General features: G+C 41.0%; 1 protein-coding gene across 1 annotated transcript in view; it reads right to left on the bottom strand.

Moving 5' to 3' along the window:
* The window catches only part of iqsec3a (IQ motif and Sec7 domain ArfGEF 3a), a 280778-nt gene extending 273179 nt beyond the window's left edge, over positions 1-7599 (bottom strand). The window contains exon 1 of the mRNA XM_060903524.1: positions 7067-7599. Within this exon, the coding sequence (XP_060759507.1) occupies positions 7067-7599 (533 nt within the window). The remainder of the gene's footprint in view (positions 1-7066) is intronic.
* Positions 7600-18714: the final 11115 nt, after the last annotated feature.

The following is an 18714-nucleotide window of genomic DNA, read 5'->3' as shown; positions in this document are numbered from 1 at the left end:
TACAGCTCATCAAGTACCAGCCTATTTCAATGATACTCATCGCAAAGTCTTGCCAATTGATGTGAAATCACTGAGCTGAGTTTTTTCCCATTGCTCAACAGTTAGTGTTTCATTTGCTTCAGATTTCCCTTTGGATTGTGTTTGCTGGAGTTGGTTTGGGAAAAATCACCAAATGTATTTTGACTTTATTTTAAATTTTAGCCCAGTTAAAAATCTCCTGAATAATTCTTGAGTACCCCATTGAGTAAGCCTTGTTCCAGAAGACTAACACAAAGCATAGATCTAGCAAGAGTGCATCACCTGCAATCAGTTGTTTACAAACCAATACACAACCACTACAGAGGAGATCCAGGGATTCTGAGGAACTGGTAGAAGTTTGCAGGTAAGAGCTTCTTCAAATAGCTTCAAAGGCCAGTTTTGCCAAGAAAAAAGTGCCTACTTCTGAGGTTAGTTATTGGTCAAACTCCATATTGTAATGTATGAAAATGAAGGATCCCAGGAGAGATAGGGTTGAAGGTTTTCTGATGCAGTGCCCCATCAATTCTAGCAATGCCTTTCCAATGACAATTAAAACCTCTCTTGTGCACGCCCTCCTTACAAAGAGCACATGGATCCAAATCACATTGGTGGTTATGCTATGATACAGTAAAGTGTTATATATCTTTGTGTCTATAATTCATAAGTACCCTTCGTTGCAGAACAACAAAATCAATGGCTTGGAGTTGGACCTGATCCAGTTCCTCCTACCTTTGCGGAGTCAAACCAAAAGTCCAGGGAGTGGAGACAACTGTGTGTGTTTCAGGCAGTCTAAGTGTATTCAGTATCTTTTTTCTTGTTGTACAGCATTATGTAGTTTAGGGTTAGGGGTTTAGCTCAGTGGATAGATTTAGGCTTATGGGTGCAGTTGGTTTTGCAGTGAGGAGTGCATATCGAATTTCACAGCACACTCAGCTTACCAGGCAAAAACATTTTCTTGACACTGGAGTTTTAATCAAATATACATTGATTATATATATATATATATATAAACACAAACTAGTGTATCTCAAACAGTTAGAATATCATGAAAAAGTTCATTTTTGTGTAATTTAATTCAAAAAGGTAAACTTTCATATAGATCAATCAAAAAAGGATTTACAATACAGAAATGTCCAACTTCTGAAAATATATTTTCATTTATACGCTCAACACTTGGTTGGGGCTCCATTACAATAAGTTACTGCATCAGTGTGGTGTAGCATGGAAGCGATCAGTCTGTGGCACTGCTGAGGTGTTATTGAAGCCCAGGTTGCTTTGATAGCAGCCTTCAGCTCATCTGTAGTTTTGGGTCGGGTGTTTCTCATCTTCCTCTTGACAATACGCCATAGATTCTCAGTGGGGTTCAGGTCAGGTGAGTTGGCTGGCCAATCAAGCACAGTAATATCATGGTCAGTAAACCATTTGGTAGTCGTTTTCGCACTGTGGGCAGGTGCTAAGTCCTGCTGGAAAAGGAAATCAACATCTCCATAAAGCTTGTCAGCAAATAGAAGTATGAAGTGCTCTAAAATCTCCTGGTAGATGGCTGCATTGACTGGACGTGATAAAACACAGTGGACCAACACCAGCAAATTACATGACACCCCCAAATCATCACAGACTGTGGAAACTTCACACTGGACTTCAAACACCTTGGATTCTATGCCTCTCCACTCTTCCTCCAGACTCTAGGACCTTGATTTCCAAATGAAATGCAAAAATTATTTTCATCTGAAAAGAGGACTTTGGACCACTGAGTAACAGTCCAGTTCTTTCTCTCCTTAGCCCAGGTAAGACACTTCTGACATTGTCTCTGGTTCAGGAGTGGCTTGATATTAGTAATGTGACAGTTGAAGCCCCTTTTCTGAAGATGTCTGTACGTGGTGGCTCTTGATGCACTGACACCAGCCACAGTCTACTCCTTGTGAAGCTCTCCTGAGTTCTTGAATGGACTTTTCTTGATAATCCTCTCAAGGCTTATTCATGCTTGTTTGTGCACCTTTTCCAGCCAGCCTTTTCAACAATGACCTTCTGTGGCTTACGCTCCTTGTAGAGGGAGTTGATGATCGTCTTCTGGATAACTGTCAAGTTAGCAGTCTTCCCCATAATTACAGCTGCATGTACTGAACTACACCAAGAGATATATGGTATTTGTACTGTTTTACTCAAACTCAAAGTGACATTCTCAAATGTTTTGAGATATCGTTTTTAATTTTTTGCCCTGTAGGCCATAATTTTCAAAACTATAAAATAGAAAAATGCTTGAAATATTTTAGTTTCCAGGTAATGAGTCAAGAATATTTTCAGTTTTCACTCTCTTTCACTTTCTTAAATAACCATATTCTAATTGTTTGAGATGCATGTGTGTGTCCCATGGCATGGATGTTATTACCATGATGCTGCTGATACTCCAGAACAGTTTGCACAGAATGGTATAAAAATATCCTGTATGCAGAGGGTCTGCAGGATGAAAGACCTTGTTGATGAGAGAGATCAGAGAAGAATGACCAGACTGGTTTGAAATGACAGGAAGTCTATAGTACATCAAATAAGCACTCTTTACAACCGTGGTGAGCAGAAAAGCTTCTCAGAAAGCACAACACATCAAACCCTGAGGTGAATGGGTTACAGCAGCAGAAGACCACATCAGGTTCCACTCCTGTCGGCCAAGAACAAGAATCTGAGGCTATCATGGGCACCGACTCACCAAAACTATATAGTTAAAGACTGTACTCTCCCATTTCTCTGAGTGTATGCCCATGATAGTAAAGAGTGATTATTTGAGTTATTATATATACCTTCCTGACAGCGTGAACCAATCTAGTAATTTTTCTCTGACCTCTCTCATCAATGAGGTGTTTCCATCCACAGAACGGTCACTCATGCATGTCTGTGAAGATTCTCAATCATCCAGGTCATAGTAAACTGTGGGTGGTAGAAATGGGCAACTGGAATCTTCAAGCAAGTCCAGTTGCCCATTTCTACCACCCACAGGTCACTCATGCAATGATTTTTGTTTGTTTGTTTGTTTGTTGCACTATTCTCTGTAAACTCTAGTCACTGTTGTGTGTGAAAATCCCAGGAGATCAGCAGTTTCTGAAATACTCAAACTATCCTTTCTGGTACCAACAGCCATGATCAAAGTTACTGATATCACACTTTCTTCATTCTGATGTTTGATGTGAACATTAACTGAAGCTCTTGAACCTGCATCTCTGTATTTACATTTTTTCTTGCATTGTGCACATATGCTCATTTATGCAGTTATCCAATCAATATTTTTTTCCTCATATTGAAAATGTGTACCATCTGGCAGTGAATATGTGGTGCGTGACCACAACATCTGCCACTGTTTTTAGAACCAAAAGCACCTGGATGTTGTTACATTGCACAACCCAAGTCATGATAAAATGAGTGCAGGACAATACAAGGGAAAAAAAAAATTTTGAAATTGAGCACTGATTCACTTCACTGGTAAGCAGTTGAAATAGACGTGTTCTACTGATGCTTCAAAACTGCATATGACATTCTCAGAGAGAGGAGAGAGAGAGGAATTGTTTAATCGTATAAATATAAGTCCAGTATAAGTATTTGTGCACATACTGGAGCATATACTGTATATATGATATACAGTATGCTGTTAAATAGACTTTACACACAATTAAATGTGAATCATAAAAATACATATTGATTTTATTTTATCAGGGGTCAGGTCTGTGTAACACTTATTTTGAAATTAATTTTTCTAACTGTTGTATTGCTTTAGTCTGGTCTTTTTCCCCAGAGAAAAACAAAAGATGAGAAAATGCAAGTTTAATAGGTCTATTTATGTACCTTTTTTTTTTTTTTTTTTTTTTTTTTAAATTTTCAGTTCAGGTGGAGTCTCCACAAACTTCCCAACCACTCGATTTACTCCCAGGAAGATCTACTGCTGTCTAATAGCAAGAATATTGAAGAGACTGTAAAAGTTTTCTTATTCGTGAATTGATACAAAATGTTAGCTCTTCTTGAAGCAAAGTAAAGAGTGCTTTCAGTATGGACTAGCAAGTCTAATTCACCAAATAAACACCCTTAAAATCAATATTACCAACCTTGAAAATGAAAGCAAGCTGCTCTTTTGTTACATCAGTTGAGTTCATTGTTAGACATTTATTTTCACTGTGCAGGTGAAATGTGGAGTTTGATGAAAATGTTCTGCATTCATTTTAGCTGGTTTAGATAAGGCAGATTAAGTAAAATACCCAGTCACTGGGGTTGCACAAGCCAGTGCATACTTAGCGCCGGTCCCAAGCCCAGATAGATTGGGGAGGGTTGCATCAGGAAGCGCATCCGGTGTAAAAGCCTACGCCAAATCAAATATGTGGAACAGATCTGCTGTGGCGACTCCGAACGGGAGGAAGAAGAAAAAGAAAAAGAAGAAAATGCTGGTGGTGGTGATGATGATGGTGATGGTGAAGAAGAAGAAGAAAATGGTGGTGATGATGATGGTGAAGAAGAAAATAATGGTGGTGGTGGTGATGATGATGGTGATGGTGAAGAAGAAAATGGTGGTGGTGGTGATGATGGTGAAGGTGAAGAAGAAGATGATGATGATGAAGAATATGATGATGAAGAAGAAGAAAATGATGATGATGATGATGATGATGATGATGATGAAGGTGGTGGTGATGATGATGATGATGATGATGATGGTGGTGGTGAAGAAGAAGATGATGATGATGATGCAGCTATAACAACGAGTGCAATGATGCGTTCACCCCTCCCTGACAGCATAAACTTTACAGCTCATGATGAATCTCACCAAAGTCAGGACAAAATCAGAATTTGACTGCCAAAAAAAAGCAATTCCGTTTTTAGTAGAAAAAGAAAAATGAGAATGTTTTTGCACCCTTTTTTTAATTTGACAAAATAATAAAAATAATGTGTTATGTATTAGACCAGGTAACTCTCAGGAATTCAAAACATTAATCATAGGTCATGCTGTGAGCTATATGTATTGTATCATTATAATAAACTTATTGAAACTGTGTCATATTAAAACTTTGATAATGTTTCAGTAGTATTTCTGAAAAGCTTGGTGATTCAGGGTTCAAAATTCAGTGCAGAAAGAATGAAGAAAGAATGAGGCAGTAAAATTCAGTCTCTGACTGCAAGGAATGTCACTGTGTATGGCTGAGGGCTGCGATTGGACAGTGCTTGCACTTCAGTGTAGTACTACTGCAACACACTGATGGACATGAAATGGAATGCAGCAAGGAATTACATTTCACTTCTGGCAGCAAATTCAGGAATTACTTGTTTATTATGTCACCTTTAGTGTATTTCATTTCACATTCCTTCACTGATATGATTGCTTTTATATTTCAAATGAAATCACAATGCAATGCAGACACTCCTTTTAAAAGTAGAACACATTCACTTCTGGCACAAGTTTAGCATTTACTTCTTAAATGCTGATTGTTTTTCATTTATGATATCAAGTAGCATGAGCAATACAATCAAGATGTTACTCTTTAGTGTGGCGCATTATTCATATGTTACAAATGGAATATAATATGCATTGTGTATTGTATTTTGCCTGTGAGAATGTTTTTTGCTCTGGCTCAGTATTGTCTCCGAAAAAACTGGCAAAGATAAAATGAGGTACCACTAAAATTGACATACGATATGACATATAAAATAAAAATAATACTGTACATTATAAATTATAGAATATATGATCTAATGTACCCTGTGATGACCTGGCGACTTGTCCAGGGTGTACCCCGCCTTTCGCCTGTAGTCAGCTGGGATAGGCTCCAGCTTGCCTGCGACCCTGTAGAACAGGATAAAGCGGCTAGAGATAATGAGATGAGATGAGATCTAATGTATTCATAATATGATTTCCCATTTTCACAGTCACATGAATATGTTCTCAGCTAAACTCTAAACAATAATTCTTCACTGAAAGTCATTTTAGTATACAGAACTAAAACGTATACAATATCCTCATCATCCTCAGCGCAAATAGAAGCTTAAGGTCACAATACCGGATGTCGAGAATCAACAAACAATATGCGCCATTGCCACAACAAGCAATATTGCATTTTCAGAGCCTTTTTAAAAATCAAGATCAAACCAGTCTTTTTACTTTTCCCCACTTCATGATTTCTGCATGATCTCATTTTTTTAAATAATTAATTTATGCTCCAAGTCAATGTAAAATTGTATATCAGTTCTACAACTGTCCAACTGTATATAGCAGATAAATTCAAAGCAGCTGATAATTGTCAGAATAAAAACCTCTCTTTGATATGAAGGTAGCGTCAGTGAAGGTCAAAGGACAAGCCTGAAGGACAGGGATTAACGCCTGTGATCAATGACGACGAGTCAGAAAATTCAGAATGAGCAGTTACTGTTCAATAATCGATATACAGCTAGAACTCATTAAAGAGCTTACAGTATCTAGACTGGGTTTATCTAACTTGACTAACTTTTCATGCAATATATGCAGTAAATTTGGTTCCATCCATTCCATTCAGTAGATCTAGTGTTCGTAAGCTATGCTTCTGTAAATCTGCTTATTTATTAATAAGCCTTGTTCTGGACTGAACACATGGAAATGTATCTATTTATCTTAGCTTAAATGCAACCCATCACTATGAAAGCTGCATGTTCTTTATTTTTTATGTTGTTCGAGCAGTTATGCTTTTGACACCTAAACATGCCTTCGAAGCAAACTGTGCTGGAGTCACACTGTGTGCAGCTTACAGGAGAAATTAAAAGCATTCATGACTTCTGGTTCATGCAGCAAGATGAAGGTGCACAGTGCTGAACTGAGAGTTTGTCTGTGAAGTCTAATGAAAATCATCAGTCAGAAACAAGGAAAATACATCTGCAGGTGGACTCTTACTCAGCTGTGGAGGTGCAGCTTTGCATCAATCTTGCAAAGCTGCAAAGAAAGCGTGGGGTTCAAGGTGAGGGGAAAAAAAGTCTTGCGTGGGAGGAATTGCAATGATGGGAGGGGAAACTTAAGAGGTTTTAAAAGAAAAAAAAGGACTTTTGGACTTACTCGGCTTTTCTGGCGAGTCCGGCCGAGCGGCAGAGGCTCACAGGCTGCTGCGGGATCAGTGATCTGCACCGCGGGCTCCTCGCGCGCTCCTCCCGCTCCTCAGGAGGAGAACCGGTGCTGCACGGTGGGGCAGCGGGCACGAGCTGCAGCTGTCGCGGCGGAGAAGGATGATGATGATGCGGAGGAGGGTGGTGGTGGTGGTGGTGAACCGGCGGAGGAGGATGCTGCTGCGGAGCCTGGCCCGGAGTTCCGGCCGGTGGTGGAGGAGGAGGAAGATGCGGCCCGGATGGTGGCGCTGGGCTGCTGCTCCTCGGTGGAAGAGGAGGTGGGTGCTGATGCTGATGCTGCGGCTGCTGATGCTGATGCGGATCTCTCAGGCGCCGGTTTTCTCCAATCAGGTCCTGCACCTTCCTCTCGAGGTCGTCGATTCTCTGCCTCTGTGTCTGGATGAGGCTCTGCTGGTTTTGTACGATGGTCGTCAGCTCTTTGAGATAAAGCACGGCTTTCATGGGGTTGTCCAGCAAACTCTCCATCACTAACCGTTCGTGCCTATTTTTTTTTTTCTGTTGGTTTGGTTTGGTTTTTTTGAGAGGGTCGGGGAGATGGGTGAGAAATATCCCGTGCCCTCTTTCTGAGTCCCGTGTAGAAGCTGTAAGGATGCGGATGCCTGTGCTGATGCGGAGGATCAGTATCAGAGCATCAGGAGGAAGAGGAGGAGCTGTAGTAGGAGGTAGGGGAGGTTGCTCAGCTCTGTGGCCAACCACAGAATAGCGTGTGGACTCTCAACACTTAACCCCATCCACTCTTTCATTTTTACTTATCAGCAATATGTCAGTGTGGAGTCACCTCACTTCCTTTAAGTTTCCCCATGAATTCATAAAGGTTCGATGCAAATAGGCTTCCTGCAGTGTATAACTATAGAAGGAGGCTACAGGGTCAAGTTCACTTTTGCAATGTAAAACAAAACAAGATTGTTTCCTTATGTCACTTGTGTTGAGCTGTACTGCTTATGTGGAGATGAACCAGAGGACAATATGAAAAGCCAAAGGGTTCATATAGTCTCATCTCATCTCATTATCTCTAGCCGCTTTATCCTGTTCTACAGGGTCGCAGGCAAGCTGGAGCCTATCCCAGCGGACTACGGGCGAAAGGCGGGGTACACCCTGGACAAGTCGCCAGGTCATCACAGGGCTGACACATAGACACAGACAACCATTCACACTCACATTCACACCTACGGTCAATTTAGAGTCACCAGTTAACCTAACCTGCATGTCTTTGGACTGTGGGGGAAACTGGAGCACCCGGAGGAAACCCACGCGGACACGGGGAGAACATGCAAACTCCGCACAGAAAGGCCTTCGTCAGCCAGGGGGCTCGAACCCGGACCTTCTTGCTGTGAGGCGACAGCACTAACCACTACACCACCATGCCGCCCGTTCATATAGTCTACACGTTAAAATCCATCCATTATCTGTAGCCGCTTATCCTGTTCTACAGGGTCGCAGGCAAGCTGGAGCCTATCCCAGCTGACTATGGGCGAGAGGCGGGGTACACCCTGACAAGTCACCAGGTTATTGCAGGGCTGATACACAGAGACAAACAAGCATTCACACCTACGGTCAATTTAGAGCCACCAATTAGCCCAACCTGCATGTCTTTGAACTGTGGGGGAAAACAGAGCACGCAGACACGGGGAGAACATGCAAACTCCACACAGAAAGGCCCTTGCCGGCCGCGAACCCAGAACCTTCTTGCTGTGAGGTGACAGTGCTAACCAGTACACCACTGTGCCGCCACATTAAAATCCATCCATCCATTTTTGGCATATCACTACAGTGACGTGGCCACTCTGACGGCTTCAACCATCAGAGTCTCTAGGGAACATTACAGTAGAGGTTTCCTGTTGCCTTCTACTGGATTATTATAGAGGTTTTCTCCCCTCAACCATTCACACTCACATTCACACCTATGGACAATTTACAGTAGAGCCACCAATTAGCCTAACATGCATGTCTTTGGACTGTAGGAGAAACCAGAGCACCTGGAGGAAACCCACACAGACACGGGGAGAACATGCAAACTCCACACAGAAAGGCCCTTGCCAACCACTGGGCTCAAAACCAGAACCTTCTTGCTGTGAGGCAACAGTGCTAACCACTACAGTATGCCACCGCGCTGCCCCACATGTTAAAATACTTTACTAAAAACCTACACCAAGGGTATGCAATTAAAAAATGACAAAGTTCTAGATTACCTAACAGAATTATTACAAAAGCCACCCCTGAATTGTTGACAACTAATAATTAATTTATGGCTATAAATGAGACCATTCAAAGATATGTTTTATTTTCTAGTGGTGCTTCACCTTACTACTTTTGACCAGTTCCATGGACTCACCTAATATATGCTTTGAATTTGAAGTGAGGAAACCAAATGCATACTTCTCTGTCTATTCTGTTTTTGTTTGCTTTTTTTAAACCCCTCTGGGGTCTGAGGGTATTTTCTGGGACTCTAATGATTTTGGCATGCTCTGATGTTGTTTGTTTGTTTGTTTGTTTGTTTTATTGTAACTGCTTATCCCGTGCGGGGTCGTGGGGGGCAAGTTGGAGCCTATCCCAGCTGACCATGGTACACCCTGGACAAGTTGCCAGCTCATCACAGGGCTGACACACACATAGTGACACAAACAACCATTCACACTCATGGTCAATTTAGAGCCACCAATTAATCTAACCTGCATATCTTTGGACTGTGGGAGGAAACTCACGCAGACATGGGGAGAACATGCAAACTCCACACAGTAAGGCCCTCGTTGCAGGGACGTGCACAGGATTATAGAGGGGCAGGGGCTCAAAGTCAGAAAAAGGGCAGCAAGTGCATGATTTTTTTTCCCGGTCCTTTCCAAAATACGGAAATGTAGAATTAAAATTAACATACTAATAGGAAGATAAGTACTTAGCTAAGTGTCCTGTGTTGGTGAAAGTGATATGCAATTGCCATTTCTTTTGTGTCGGCAAAATTGTCACTCACATTATCATAGGCTTGGAAGACATGCAAAGCAATAAAACACTGGTGCATTATTAGGCTTTTTTATTGTTAAAGATTTAACATTGAACAGTGAAACCTGAACTTTGAACAAATAAGTAAATAGCCTAATGTACAAAATGATAAAAATCAGTCCTTCCTCTCATAAGGTAGAAGCCTAACATTCCAGGGGCCTTAAAGCAGTAACCTTCTGGGGGCCATGTCCCTGTAGATATTAATGACCTCATTGTGATTTATGGGTATGTCTTTTTCAATCGAGAGGAGAAGGAGATCAGAGAGCCTCTCTTCTTTGCATAGGCTTCTGAGTACATTTTTCACAAGCTTTTGTTTTTGTTTTTTTCTGAAACATAACCCACATTTAATTTGAGCACGTTGTGGAAGAGGTCGACGACTAGTTATATATACAAGAGGAGAATGTAAGCTTCCCAACGATATATGATACTTGCATGTACACCGAAGCACGGCCGAGGCAATCGATTGTGAACAGTAACAGGTCAGGTCACGTCAGTTAACAAGCAGATTATTAAACTACAGAGACTTAAATTACTTGCACAAATGTCAGTAGCCCTACAAACGCCCAAATGTCATGTACATACAGCTTGAAAGGGCTAACTGTTAGACCATAACTCACATGTTCAAGTTGCCTCACTCACTACGTTTACATGCACATCCAAATCGAGCTACTGTCAGTAATCGAGCAAAGAGTCCCAGCAGGGGTGCCAGAGAAATCCAATCCTACATGCACAGTGTTTAAATCGAGCTATTGTTATGAGGTGCATTGTGCACCCGAGCCACAGGTGGCGCTACACGCCCCATCGTGTTGGTACACTTCCGGTTGTCGTCATGAAGAAGAGCTATTCAAGAGTATAAACAAAGTGACTACAGGCGGAAATTAGCATGTACTGCTATAACCTGGTACAGACATCTGTCCTTACCACAAGGATAATGTTTAATTTGTACACTGTCCCTTATAAAAATAAAATAAACTCTAAACTCTAAGAAGAGTGTTTGTAATTTGTATGTACGACCAGAAGTGTTCCTAATAAAGTGGGCGGCTAAGGTGAAGTGTCATGCCGACTGAGGCTGGTTTTTTTTTTCCCGACCGAGGCTGTTGTGTTTCCCGCTTGTGGTCTCGTCACTTGTCACTTCCGGAAGGGGCAGTGCTGAAGTAAGTAGCTGGACTGCGTGGCTCGATAGGGTATACATGCACTAAGTAGCTCGGCAAAAATCGCATAATCTAGGTCGTGTAGCTCGATTGCGAGAAATCAAGTTCGATTCAATTTCAGCCTAGCTAAGGTGTTTACATGCCATTTAGAGCTTCGATTTCAGACGAGCTACGGCAGAAATTTGATTTTCTGTATGTGCATGTAAACGCACTGACTGTCACGTCTCCTCTGTTATCATTGTGGCAGCGCGTGCAGCGGCTTCTTCCCTCTCACTCAGTCCACGCGCCCCCTCTCTCTGTCCGCGCGTGCGCTCTCTCTGTCCGCGCGTGCGCTCTCTCTGTCTGCGCGCCCCCTCTCTCTCTGGCCACACTCAAGCGGAGCAGCAATGAACAGAGAAGCGGCAGCTCAGCGCACACAATCACCCTGGATTACAAGAAAACTGGTAGATTGCCGTGGAGTTTTTGTACCGCCGTTGTTTTAAACTTCTAACAGGACTGTATTATTTATTATTAGGATTATTATTATTATTATTATTATTTTAAAAGGGCAACATTTAATTGGAGGCAAAAAGGGCAGGGGCTCAAGCACCCGTAAAGCCCTGTGTGTGCACGTGCCTGCCTCATTGGCTGCTGGGTTCAAACCCAGACCTTCTTACTGTGAGGCGACAGTGCTAACCACTACACCACCGTGCCACCTCTGATATAGTTTTCAACAAATCTAAGCAGTATTTTCAAAGTCATATGACTTTTTGTATTCGGCACAAGTTCAGCGACAATAATATCTATGTGGAATATACAATAATATCTGTGTGGAATTTGTGAAAAAATATGACCTTAGCCTTTGTGTCGAATTGTTTTGGTCACTTGAGGTGATTCTGTTTGGTCTTAGGAATGTCTCAAGCACAAAAACTTACATCTGCTCCATTGATTTGGACAATTAAATGACCATCAAAAAATGTATGTGCTATTGTTTTGGGATAAAGGGTTGGCAGTGGGAGGAATATTCAATGAGAAGTGTAAAAAATTACATTCCACTCAATGAGAAGAGTGAAAAAAGATTAGGTTAGGTTAATATGGGACGGCCTTGGGCTGAGGTGCCCTTGAGCAGGCACCTAACTCCCAACTGCTCCCTGGGCACTGTTAGCATGGCTGCCCACTGCTCTGGGTATGTGTGTTGAAGTATTGAGTTGAAGTTCAAAATGACACTGCTCATCATCAGTGTCGCAGATCTCAAGATCCGATGAACTGCTGAAATTGAATTGCTGTCCTGAATCATCCGAAGCACCTCCTGAGCATCAAATTGCCGTACCATCTTGCAACAACTTTTACTTCCAAACAGGTAGCCTAAACTATGTCTGACAGATTTTATCCTGTTTACAGTGGGCATTCTCACTGCGAAAGAGAAACCGATCAAAACCAAAAGAGTGAAAGTGATTATCATGCCGTTACCATGTGAATAGTCTTTTATGAATGCATAAGTGTATGCTCAGCGCTCCGACTCTGGTGTGATTGAGTAAGGTGACAAGTTTTATGTTTCATCTCATTTAAGTAATTTTAAAAACTATAATATTATTTGGCAGCAGGCACAAAGTGTAAAGTATAAAGTTTCTGTCAATATGTTTATCATGCTTGTATGATAAAAACTCGTGAAGATATTTATCTAAATACATGACCTACTCATTCTAAACCTGCCAAGCTATGCCGGCAAAGCTCTCGACCCCAGAGAGTTAAATAAACCATGTAATCACTTCATCCCATCCAGGGTGAATTCTCCTTCTTTGCACCCAGTGTTGCCAGGATTGCTCAGATCTGCCACGGAGCATGATAAAGCACTTACTAAAGATGAATGTTGTCATTTTGCTATTAAGACATGACAGGGTACATAAAATGAAATATCTATGAAATTCTCCCTGTTCTCTAAGGATCTGGAGCTACTCTCTGGCCACTGAAGCTGAATAATTTATATAAATGCAGTTGATTGGATAAGCCAGAGCAGAAGATCTGTTATAGCTACAATAATTCATGTTTTGAAAACATAAGTCACTGAATGATGGGTCTGCATATGGACTGTTGTCCATCAGTTGGTGAACCCTAACCTACAGTGGTGCTTGAAAGTTTGTGAACCCTTTAGAATTTTCTATATTTCTGCATAACTATGACCTAAAACATCATCAGATTTTCACACAAGTCCTAAAAGTAAATAACGAGAACCCAGTTAAAGAAATTAGACAAAAATATGATACTTGGTCATTCATTTCTTGAGGAAAATGATCCAATATGACATATCTGTGAGTGGCAAACGTATGTGAACCTCTAGGATTAGCAGTTAATTTGAAGGTGAAATTAGAGTCAGGTGTTTTCAATCAATGGGATGACAATCAGGTGTGAGTGGGCACCCTGTTTTATTTAAAGAACGGGGATCTATCAAAGTCTGATCTTCACAACACATGTTTGTGGAAGTGTATCATGGCATGAACAAAGGAAATTTCTGAGGACCTCAGAAAAAGCGTTGCTGATACTCATCAGGCTGGAAAAGGTTACAAAACCATCTCTAAAGAGTTTGGACTCCACCAATCCACAGTCAGACAGATTGTGTACAAATGGAGGAAATTCAAGACCATTGTTACCCTCCCCAGGAGTGGTCGACCAATAAAGATCACTCCAAGAGCAAGGTGTGTAATAGTCGGTGAGGTCACAAAAGACCCCAGGGTAACTTCTAAGCAACTGAAGGCCTCTCTCACATTGGCTAATGTTAATGTTCATGAGTCCACCATCAGGAGAACACTGAACAACAATGGTGTGCATGACAGGGTTGCAAGGAGAAAGCCACTGCTCTCCAAAAAGAACATTGCTGCTCATCTGCAGTTTGCTAAAGATCATGTGGACAAGCCAGAAAGTTATTGGAAAAATGTTTTGTGGCTAGATGAAACAAAAATAGAACTTTTTGGTTTAAATGAGAAGCGTTATGTTTGGAGAAAGGAAAACACTGCATTCCAGCATAAGACCCTTATCCCATCTGTGAAACATGGTGGTGGTAGTATCATGGTTTGGGCCTGTTTTGCTGCATCTGGGCCAGGATGGCATGCCATCATTGATGGAACAATGCATTCTGAATTATACCATACCAGCGAATTCTAAAGGAAAATGTCAGGACATCTGTCTATGAACTGAATCTCAAGAGAAGGTGGGTCATGCAGCAAGACAACGACCCCAAGCACACAAGTTGTTCTACCAAAGAATGGTTAAAGAAGAATAAAGTTAATGTTTTGGAATGGTCAAGTCAAAGTCCTGACCTTAATCCAATCGAAATGTTGTGGAAGGACCTGAAGCGAGCAGTTCATGTGAGGAAACCCACCAACATCCCAGAGTTGAAGCTGTTCTGTACGGAGGAATGGGCTGAAATTCCTTCAAGCCGGTGTGCAGGACTGATCAACAGTTACCGGAAATGTTTAATTGCAGTTATTGCTGCACAAGGGGGTCACACCAGATACTGAAAGCAAAGGTTCACATATATTTGCCACTCACAGATATGTAACTTTGGATCATTTTCCTCAATAAATAAGTGACCAAGTATAATATTTTTGTCTGATTTGTTTAACTGGGTTCTCTTTATTTACTTTTAGGACTTGTGTGAAAACCTGATGATGTTTTAGGTCATATTTATGCAGAAATATAGAAAATTCTAAAGGGTTCACAAACTTTCAAGTACCACTGTACACTCTTACACCTACAACCACTATAGGATAAGAGTGTACCTCACAATCTGTTCTCTCTTTACAACAGCTTGGTTATTAGGGATCTAAATAATTCCTGATCTCCAGATCTAAAAACTACACACAGATTTCTGCTGCTTTGTGACATTGTCTATTGTGATACAAATAAAACTGAATTGAAAACCTATTAAACAAACAGAATACAAGCAGGGTGTATTTTGAAGGGGGGAAAAACAGTGTAACAATCAAAAAATATTGTGCTTCCAGAAATGATTCACCTCCCAGTGATTATTTCTCTTTTTGTTGTATTGCATTAAATTTAAGTATATCCGTATAATATTTTTGTGTTCAGTTTGAAGTGAACCTCTACAGGAATAAAATTAAGTCAAGTATTTAGATGTCCTCAGAATTAAATAAATATGTAAGTAAGTAAATTTTAAAAAGTACTAGTATTTACTTTAAGAGCTCACAGTAAATATGTTATACAGGGTACATCTGCATTAATTTTAATTCCAGTTGTGCCTAATCATATGCTTGCACAGTGGAACCAAGGAACTGCCCATGTAGCTTTCAGATGAAATTAGTTGTTTGGAAGAAAAAAATTTGGAGAAGATTGTTAAAACATAAGCAAAACTTAAAACCTTCTTAGGAGCACTGTGAAATGCATTATAACATAAAATATGTGGCACAAACACTACCAAGGTTAAGCCAAATGGATTGCTCAGGTAAGAAATTCTGAGAGCATTTGAAAAAATATTTTGTGGTCTGATAAGTCTAATGTTCAGCCATTTGGTCTAAAGCCAAAGCATATTTGGACCAAACCAAATATAGCCCAACAACCAGGTAATACCATTCCTAAAATCAAACATGGTGGTGGTAGCATCATGCTCAATGGTTGCTTTTCAGCAGAAGGAATTGGAAAGCTTGTTGTCAACAAAGGTACAATGGATGGAGCTACATATAAGCTAATTGTTGAGGAGAACCACCACAAAGGATTGACTTGGGGGGTTGTGTTTTGGCATTAAGTCAAAGCCCAGACTTAAATCCATTTGAAAATCTGTGGCATAACCTGAAACCTCCTGTCAACCAACATCCTCTATCTAAAGCCTAGGTCACAACCGGACGTACGATTTTTTGGCCATGCGATTTTTGGCGTTTCCCAAATCGCTTTTGTTCGTGGAGAAAGACACACGCTGGCCGTAAGTTTGTCTTGCAACCTGAAAAAAACGTAAGCGCCCGTAGAGTTTGTTTGACATGACAAAGAACCTCTACGGCTCGAAAATCAGCACGTCACACGCACGCCCTCCATGAGTTTCACGCGCGCCCTCCGTGCGTTTCTTGTGTTTTTTGCATGTAGACTGGCCGTAGGAGCACGTACGGCCAGTTGTGACCGAGGCTTAATCTGAAAGAGTTGTTGAAAATTTTCATTGAGGTATGGGAGAACATGCCAAAAACAAAATACTGTAGGTAAAGCTCATAGAGACACATCTGAGACAACTCAAATCTGTAATTGCTGCAAAAAGACAATTCACATTGAGAGGGTGAATACATATCAATTCAGCAAGTTTTAGATTGTTTTTTTTTTTCTTTTATCAAATAATTCTGAAAGCATTTAAATTCTTGAATTTTATTTATGTGGAGTCTCACTTTAAAAATAGCAGAAATAAATTCTGATATGCTTACAGTAGATTTGATGCTTCTGTACAGCTTAAAGAGAATTAAAACCTTTGGAAGAAAGAAATCTTTCTGCTTTCTGGACATGAATTTATATTTTAATTGTAGGATATAATTGTATACACTGTATAGAGAAATACCCCAGTCGTGGAGGGCCAGAGTCCAGAGGAATTTAGTGACTTCCTTCCTGAAAGACACCTGATTCAAGTCACAGTTTAATTACCAGGTTTAGTGGTTATGTTCCAGCAGGGAAATCATCAAACTGTGCTGGAATCTGGACTCCAGAACAGAAATACGCTCCCCATTACCTGGCCATGAGCATACCATATGGAACATTTGCTGTCCAGCACCCCTCTACCCCCTCCAGTTCCCTCCCTCCACACTTGGCATGGCCTGTGGATTTAAGGCTTTAAGCATAGAAAATAAATGTATGGTCTGTTTATGGTCTGTTTTGTTCCTATGTTATTATAAAGTGACTGGAACTCACAGCCCTGCGATAACCTGGCGACTTGTCTAGGGTGTACCCCGCCTCTCACCCATAGTCAGCTGGGATAGGCTCCAGCTTGCCTGCGACCCTGTAGAACAGGATAAGCGGTTACAGATAATGGATGGATGGATAGATGGATGGACTGGAACTCACCACATTTACAGAGCTTTCTATCTGATCTTGGAATTTGATATTTAATATTGTATTCAATGCAAATTCTAGTTTGGAGAATTAAAAAACAAATGAAAAAATAAAAATAAATAAAACCCTAGACTCCAGCACCACAGTGACCCTGTCCACACACAGTTTCTATCCCTCTAATTTGACACTGGGGCTGGTGGTATGAACAAACTGCTGGGTTGTTGTTATTATTACTCATTACCATCTATAAGGACTGAGGATAAAGGGCAAGTTTGAAGTGTCACATACAAAAGGTGAAAGCTTAACACCTTTATTAATTGTACAACCCCGATTCCAAAAAAGTTGGGACAAAGTACAAATTGTAAATAAAAACGGAATGCAATGATGTGGAAGTTTAAAAATTCCATATTTTATTCAGAATAGAACATAGATGACATATCAAATGTTTAAACTGAGAAAATGTATCATTTAAAGAGAAAAATTAGGTGATTTTAAATTTCATGACAACAACACATCTCAAAAAAGTTGGGACAAGGCCATGTTTACCACTGTGAGACATCCCCTTTTCTCTTTACAACAGTCTGTAAACATCTGTGGACTGAGGAGACAAGTTACTCAAGTTTAGGGATAGGAATGTTAATCCATTCTTGTCTAATGTAGGATTCTAGTTGCTCAACTGTCTTAGGTCTTTTTTGTCGTATCTTCCGTTTTATGATGCGCCAAATGTTTTCTATGGGTGAAAGATCTGGACTGCAGGCTGGCCAGTTCAGTACCCGGACCCTTCTTCTACGCAGCCATGATGCTGTAATTGATGCAGTATGTGGTTTGGCATTGTCATGTTGGAAAATGCAAGGTCTTCCCTGAAAGAGACGTCGTCTGGATGGGGGCATATACTGCTCTAGAACCTGGATATACCTTTCAGCATTGATGGTGTCTTTCCAGATGTGTAAGCTGCCCATGCCACACGCACTAATGCAACCCCATACCATCAGAGATGCAGGCTTCTGAACTGAGCGCTGATAACAACTTGGGTCGTCCTTCTCCTCTTTAGTCGGAATGACACGGTGTCCCTGATTTCCATAAAGAACTTCAAATTTTGATTCGTCTGACCACAGAACAGTTTTCCACTTTGCCACAGTCCATTTTAAATGAGCCTTGGCCCAGAGAAGACGTCTGCGCTTCTGGATCGTGTTTAGATATGGCTTCTTCTTTGAACTATAGAGTTTTAGCTGGCAACGGCGGATGGCACAGTGAATTGTGTTCACAGATAATGTTCTCTGGAAATATTCCTGAGCCCATTTTGTGATTTCCAATACAGAAGCATGCCTGTATGTGATGCAGTGCCGTCTAAGGGCCCGAAGATCATGGGCACCCAGTATGGTTTTCCGGCCTTGACCCTTACGCACAGAGATTCTTCCAG

Source organism: Neoarius graeffei, chromosome 21 (genome assembly GCF_027579695.1).
Source record: "Neoarius graeffei isolate fNeoGra1 chromosome 21, fNeoGra1.pri, whole genome shotgun sequence".
NCBI lineage: Eukaryota > Metazoa > Chordata > Actinopteri > Siluriformes > Ariidae > Neoarius > Neoarius graeffei.
Note: the sequence above shows the minus strand (reverse complement) of the source record. Positions and strands in the feature narration are given on the sequence as shown.